General features: G+C 35.6%; 1 protein-coding gene across 1 annotated transcript; it reads right to left on the bottom strand.

Annotated features, from left to right (window-relative positions):
• Window positions 1-2,975: 2,975 nt before the first annotated feature.
• On the bottom strand, window positions 2,976-6,584 carry LOC104891443 (ras-related protein RABA1f). Its single transcript, XM_010677139.4, has 2 exons — window positions 6,084-6,584; window positions 2,976-3,670 (listed from the first exon to the last, which is right to left on the bottom strand). The coding sequence occupies exons 1-2, from the start codon at window positions 6,302-6,304 to the stop codon at window positions 3,238-3,240; spliced, it is 654 nt and encodes a 217-aa protein (XP_010675441.2). The 5' UTR covers window positions 6,305-6,584; the 3' UTR covers window positions 2,976-3,237.
• Between the last annotated feature and the right edge of the window lie 851 nt (window positions 6,585-7,435).

Here is a 7,435-nt window from a genome sequence, read left to right as displayed (position 1 = left end):
TTGACAAACAAATGTCTCCCCATCCTAAATCACCTTCGAAAAATGTTCCATGTATTATACTGGATTGGGAGAAAAATAGTCATTGAACAGACGATCTGTACTGCCTCCACGATCCCTGGAACCACTTTTCTGGGAGGATTTGAGATATTTTCAAGTAGCTGGAGCGCCATTTGCTCATATGTTTCATCCCAAAAATCATCATCCATATCCTTCATCCAATCTTTGACATTCGTTGAAGAACATGGATCGTGAGACATTGAAATTGCACGTATGAAGGGAAGGATGATTATTTTACTTAAATGAGAAGAGAAGATGAATGAGTGTTGTGAGGTTATACGAAATATGATATATTTATAGCCAAAACATGATTTCCTTTGTTAGATTTGCAATGGCTACATTCCAACAACTATAATGTTGTTGACTAAATTCCAAGTTGCTACATTCTAAAAAAGTATGTTTCAATAGCTATATTCCAACAACTCAACTGTTTATTGCTACATCTCAAAAACTAAACTCCAACAACTACTGTCTAATGGCTACAATCCAAATGTTTTAAAAAAAGAAAGCTAAAATAATTGAAATACATAGATGAAATAATTGAAATACATAGATTAAATAATTAAAATACATAGTTAAAATCACTTAAATATCTTCTTTAAAATAACTAAAAATAACATAGCTAAAATATTTGACATACATAGCTAGAATAAGTGACATACATAGCTAAATTAACTAAAATTAAATGCTAAAATAACTAAAATACATAGGTTATTATTTTCAGATACATTGCTAAAATAATTGGAACTAGCACTATTGTATATTGTACTTAGCATTGATGATCGAGCAGACTTGAATATAAGTGTTTCGAGTGTCTTCGTCCATCTGTGAAGTATCCTTGAAAAGAATTTCAAAATCTGCAACACAAATATGTTCCTGGTACATGGCCATTTTTTTCTCTTAGATCTTTTCTAACTTATTCCATGTTTGAGTGGCATCCTCAGTAACATTCTTGCTCCTCGACTTCCCCTTACCCCTTGATGCTACTTTAACTGCCTTTTGACATGGAGGACGTTCGTCCATCATTGTTATGTTGTTAGTGTCACTTGCATCCGCGTTTGAACCTAATGAAGTATAAGCGCCCGAGATAGTATTTTTTGTTCTCTTTGACTTAATATCTTCTTTAGTAACAAACTCTTTCCATTTTGCCTGATCTCGAAGAATTTTCCAACTATGTTGGTAAGGAAAATTTTTATTAGTTGAGTTGGCGATTCTTCCAAAGTTTGATGGCCATCTCGATCACTTGATCTTCATCATGGCCACTCGTCCTTAACTTGAATGTAGCACCCATTGAACGTCAAAACCTCGACACTCATTTTGTACCAATGATTAGATCTGGCTTTTTCAACATCAACCTCGGGACCTTATGTCTTCCATTCGTTGTAGTATTGAACAATTTTCTCCCATAACTCCTCGTACGACTGAGCGGTTCCTACAACAACGTCATTTGGAATTGTCAACCAACTTTTATATAAATCTTGATCTTGTTTGTGGCTCCACGTGAAATTTGTTCCTCCAACCCCTTTTCCTCTGTTTCTCCCTCCACCTCTACCATTATTCCCTTTCCTCTACCACTAGTGTTCTCCTAAACCTCTATAACCTCTTCTTCTTCATCAACATCAATAGTCGTTCCTGAAATTGGAGAGTCTTGGTGCATGGTAGAAGCTTAAATACTCTCTCTTCTTGAACTTTCATGAACCACATATGATTCATGAGGGAAAGGAGAACGAGAGTAGTACATAGGCGTAGTCTGACGATTACTCGGCTTCGACTGGTAATAATAGGCTCGATGAGAGTCGGGGAATCGCTTGATATGTATCACAGTACGTAAGATCGGAAGTTAGGTGAATCAGTATATTTTGGGCATTGGGCTTTTTTTGGTTTGGACTTTGGGATGTATGATTTTCTTAATTTTGGAAATTTTCTAAATAAGAATAATATCGACTATATGGATCTTGAGAATCATCCATTGTATTTTTTTTTTTTGAAGGAAATAATATATGAGAGAAAGAGATTATAGAAATTTTGTGGGTACATTTTTTGTACAACATTGTTACTCTTATTTATAGACTAATATTTGCAAAAAAAAAAAAAAAATTGCAATTTATTGTGTAAAAGCTACCATTATTAAAACATGGAAATCAAAGGAAAGACCATTGCAATTTAATAAGCAAAGTGAGATGGAAATATTGTATGAAACAAAAAGGTATAAGTGGGCCCACAAAAAGTTAAACAAAGAAAAAAACTTTGTGGAGCAACTTGTTTTATCCGAGCTACAACATCAATTCTCCTCCAATGATCAAGCTACTTGCTCCAAGATTTAAGAAATTGCAAGCGTGTCTTTCCTTACTATCGCTGCAGTTGCTCCCATCATACCACAAGAAGGTCAAGAAAAGAGGAATCTTTCATATTTATACTCGATCGACAAAATAGTCCCCTCTTTAATTCTAATTTTTTTTACTTCTTCGTAAAATTCTCAAGTCATATCTAATGGAATTTATTGCATTTGATTTGGAACGGAAGAAATATAAACTTTACAGTATTAGAATCACTGCTTTGCATCCTGAAAACCTCTAAGCTATTATTAGCACTGTATTTCGTATAAAATGAACCAAGAAAAATGTACCCTTTAGCAAATAAAGAAAGGAGGGTAAAACACACCCAAAAAAAACCTCTAATCTATTATTAGTACTGTATTTAGTATAAAATGAACCAAGAAAAAGGTACCTTAAGCAGAGGAAGAGAGGAAGGTAAAGCACACCAAAAATAAAATAAAAAAATACAAAAATAATAAAAACCTCTAAGCTATTATTAGAACTGTATTTAGGGTAGAATGAACAAAGAAAAAATACCTTTAGCAGAGAAAGAAAGGAGGGTACCCGTCAAAAAAAAGAAAAGGAGGGTAAAACACACCAAAATAACAAATAACAAATAATTATACTGAAAAATGAAGGGAGAGGGAGTCAAGAGGGAAGAAGAGGCGCAGCCCAAGGACTTCAGTTTTACTAGTGGAACATGACACCAGAATAACCACATTCCTCTGTACTTCAATCATTTGCTCTTCAAAGTCCTGACATGAATAAAAATGTATACTTGGAACAAAAGCCATAGTTTTCTGTGAGAACTTTACAAAAATTTTCATGTCCGATGAGAAAGCATCTCATTCATCATACAACCAGCTTAGGCGGAACAGCAACCAACCTTTTTCACTTCCGAGACATCATCCTTATTTCCAATATCAATGGTTTGACCCTTAGGCAAGGCAGTCGGGTCACTCCCAACATCAAGTGCTTTGCGGCACACAACATGATATACTTGGGTGAGGACTTCGCTAAATGCGTTTTCAACGTTCAATGATTCCAGGGCAGATGTTTCCATGAAAAAGAGATTCTCTCTTTCGGCAAATGACTTGGCATCCTCAGTGGAAACAGCACGCAAGTGCCTCAAATCTGCCTTGTTCGCCACGAGCATTATCACGATGCTGGAATCTGTATGGTCTCTCAGTTCCTTTAACCATCTCTCGATATTTTCAAATGTGACATGCCTGGTAACATCGTAAACCAGTAGAGCACCAACAGCCCCTCTGTAATAAGCACTAGTGATAGCACGGTACCTTCAAGTGAACAACAACAAAATGAGAAAAGGCTTGAAAGTAGAGACTAATGACATACAATGAGTTTTGAGTGAGGAGAACAAAGCTGATTGCAAACTACTTCAAAAAAAAGAAAAAATAGAAGGAAATGAATAGGGGATTCATTGCAGGGTACAATAACCAACATTTACTGCAACTACAGAGATTTATTATTCTGAAACTTGACTGCAGAATATGAGCGCACCAATTCTGAGAGTGCTTGTTGAACTAATTTGGAGCTAATTGTGAAGGTTCAGTTAGGTGTATTTCCACTTACTAAGAGAACTTTCAAGAAAGGAAAGTTGGCTAGTCCAGCCTGATGGACCAGGCTCCTTAGAGTGGGGAGAAAGGACAAAGGGGTTTCAACTCCTAGGAGCTTGCAGAAGGTGGGATTTGAACCTTGCACCTTAAAGTCACAAGGTGGGCATCCACCACAAGCTATACCAAGCAAGCTTGCTAATTTCATACTGTGATTATTTATTTTATTTTTTTTGGCAAAGTGACCCAACTAATGTAAATATAACAATAATACTTTCACTCTGTGATTCTAGGTATCATTAACATATATCATAACCCTAGCAAAATAGAGGAAATATCACCAAAAAGGTTACAGGCTTACAGCACATCAGCCCAAGATCAACAAATCTAGTTTGAAAGCACCATACGCAGATTATTGATTATTCTATCTACAGTCACGTATTCAGATAGTTGATCCTCTTCACTTCTCAACAACCATACCCAGAATGAGTGAAAATGAAAGAAAAATTGATACTAGACCTATTCGAAGTACAAGAGTCAATAGAAAAAGTAAATTCTAAAGAGATTTGGCCCAACATTGCTAGTTCAGGTTTCATGTTCTGTCGATAATGCATAGCCACAATCAACCTTCAAGAGAACATTTACGTAAATGACCAAAGCTTGAAAAGTATAACCTCTTCCAAGTGATTAATTTAGAGTTGAGCATATCCTTATTCTAGATGTTCTTTTTCACTGATTTTACGTAATGCTACGAAGCAAGTAGAACATGCAGAAACAGAACTGGTATATAAGCATATCATACTCACTTCCAAGCCAGGAAAATTAACCTCATATCATCTCTTGTAACATGGACATTGCATCAAAGACATAACTCTCTTATAACACATAAATGCACTATCTGCATTTATGCAGCTCAGATTCATTGAATTCCTGAGCTGTGACTAAGTACGAAGAACAAGGCAAATTTCAAATCCTCGACAAATGCAAAGATTGCAAAAACCATGGCAACATAGTTTCTTTAGAGAATGATTACCAGTTTTAAGGTCAGTACAATATCCCTTTTTAATATCAAAAAATCGTTACTTGGAAACTAAAATAAATCCCAACTCCCAAGTCATACGGAGGTGCTTAAGTATAGAACCCCTGATCCCCTCCAATCGAAAGGGGAAAGAAAAAGAGAAAAAGATTACCACAGCAGTCCACCATGTCTAAGGCGTGCAAAACATGAATTAAATTATGATCCGGAAACATGAAAGGTCTACTTCATAATCCTACAACCCCTCTAGTCAAACCTATAAATGAGATACAATAAACTGTAATTTTGTTTGCAATTTTGCATTAGAACACCTGCCACAAACAATCAAAGGGGGAAAGCAAACAGAACAGAAAATCACAGTTCATCTTTGATTCCATATAATTTTTTCATCAAATATAATTCTATCTAGCAAGGAAAAGTTGATAAAGCCACATTTTCCCCTTTTTATGAGATCTAACTTGAAATTTCCATAAATAGATCAACACAATCTATCCTTACACAACATTACAAGACGATTTTCTAGATAACAGAAAAACATTTCGCAAAGTAAAACGAAATGGAAATCTACAAATCAAGCCCAACAAAACGTCAAAACCCACCCCAACATCACCATGTCCTCCCACAATTCTCAAGTCAAAAGCACTCAATAAAAATCAACTAGGATTACAATGTATCTACATTAATCCCCAGCTCGACAATCAATGTCGGTCCACCTATCGAGGTCTCGAAAAAGAGCCAAATTCAACAATCCATTAGTCATAGATTCCCATAATCTGAAACCAGGTCAAGAAATCTACAACACCAAACAAAAACAGAGAAAATACCAAATTCCAACCCAAATCAACCAAACAAACAATTACAATCGGAAAAATAAACCTCAATCCACACAAACAAATCAGCAGCTAAATCAAAATGCACAACATCAAAGTTTCCGAATTCAGCAACATCATCAAACACAAAGCCGTTAAACAGGTCAACAATTTTCAAACAGCAGCAAAAAAATCAACACAAATTTCGGTTTTCTTAAAAGTAACCACAGAAAATACTTGAAAAAGTGGGGAGATAAAAAAAGAAAAAGAAGAAGAGTAAAAGATAAGGTACCTTTCTTGGCCAGCAGTGTCCCAAATCTGAGCTTTAACAATCTTATCATCGACATGAATACTACGAGTAGCAAATTCAACGCCGATTGTAGATTTGGATTCGAGGTTAAACTCATTGCGCGTAAAACGAGAAAGAAGGTTGGATTTTCCGACACCAGAATCACCGATTAATACTACTTTGAACAAGTAATCGTAGTCGTCGTCTGCTCTGTAAGCCGACATCTTTGAAGTTTCTCTCTCCTCTTATTCTTGTTTTTGTTCGTGTTGTTTTTGCTTTCTCTCTCTACTGAGTCGTGAGAGATGAGGGGTTGAAGACGAAGAAAGATTATATGAATTTTTGAAAATGGAGGGTTTGTTTGGATTTTTTTTATTTTGATATTTTTTGGAGAGAGAGAGAGAGAGGTGGGAAAGTGGAAATGGAGAACTTGTGACAAGTCGTGGGGCGGGTGTAGGCTTCGAAATTACTCCATGGACGCGCTATATCTCTCTCATCACGTGACTTATATTGATTATTCTACTTGAGAATTGTTAGGTCTTATGTGAGTTGGGATTTTTGTAATGCCAAAATTCCAAGTCCTACTTTGCTAATATATAATTCCTGAGTTAAGGATACATTTAGGACCTGAACTATTAGAATTTTCACCGTTAAGGACCTGAAACTTTTTTATGCAACGTTCAGGACCTAATGTCAATTGACGTTGCAAAATTGTAATTATGGTTAAGCGTGGGGCCCAAATAAAGTAATAAATTGGGAAAACCCAAAAAGCAATGATTTGTTGTATTTGGAGCAGAGGAAAAACGCAGCGTAAGGCGACTCGTTGCACTGGTATCCATAAACTTGGCGCCACAAAACATAACCTCCACTATCTCTTCCTCGATACTCATTCACTCTTACACTCTTCATCTTCCACTCTTATCAGTACAAGTTCTCTGTCAGATTGAAAGAAGGCGATTTTAGGGGAGATTTTTTCTACAAAACACATCAAAATCTTCAAGGCAATTTTCTTTTTCATCTCATGCACTTAAATCTTCATGTTTGAAAAAAGTTATGAATTAGGGTTTTGTTTGAATTTCGAATTTTATAAATCAAATATCTGTGAGAATTTGATGTTAAGTTGTTTGCATTATGCTTTTCTATGTGTTTGTGATGTCGTTGAATATTTTGATCATAAAATCTCGTTGAAAAATTCAAACTTTTATGTTTTCATGCCCTTATAAAAACTAGTTAAAACAGGGGTTGGGTTAAGTTTTAATATTTTGTTTGTTTGGGAAAGCTTACTGTGTGTTGGTTTGTTGTTGAAGGCTTAACATGAAAATGTCAAAATCTGCTGAGGATGTGCTCTTCAACGAGCA

The sequence above is a fragment of the Beta vulgaris genome, chromosome 4 (assembly GCF_026745355.1).
Source record: "Beta vulgaris subsp. vulgaris cultivar EL10 chromosome 4, EL10.2, whole genome shotgun sequence".
Taxonomy (NCBI): domain Eukaryota; kingdom Viridiplantae; phylum Streptophyta; class Magnoliopsida; order Caryophyllales; family Amaranthaceae; genus Beta; species Beta vulgaris.
Note: the sequence above shows the minus strand (reverse complement) of the source record. Positions and strands in the feature narration are given on the sequence as shown.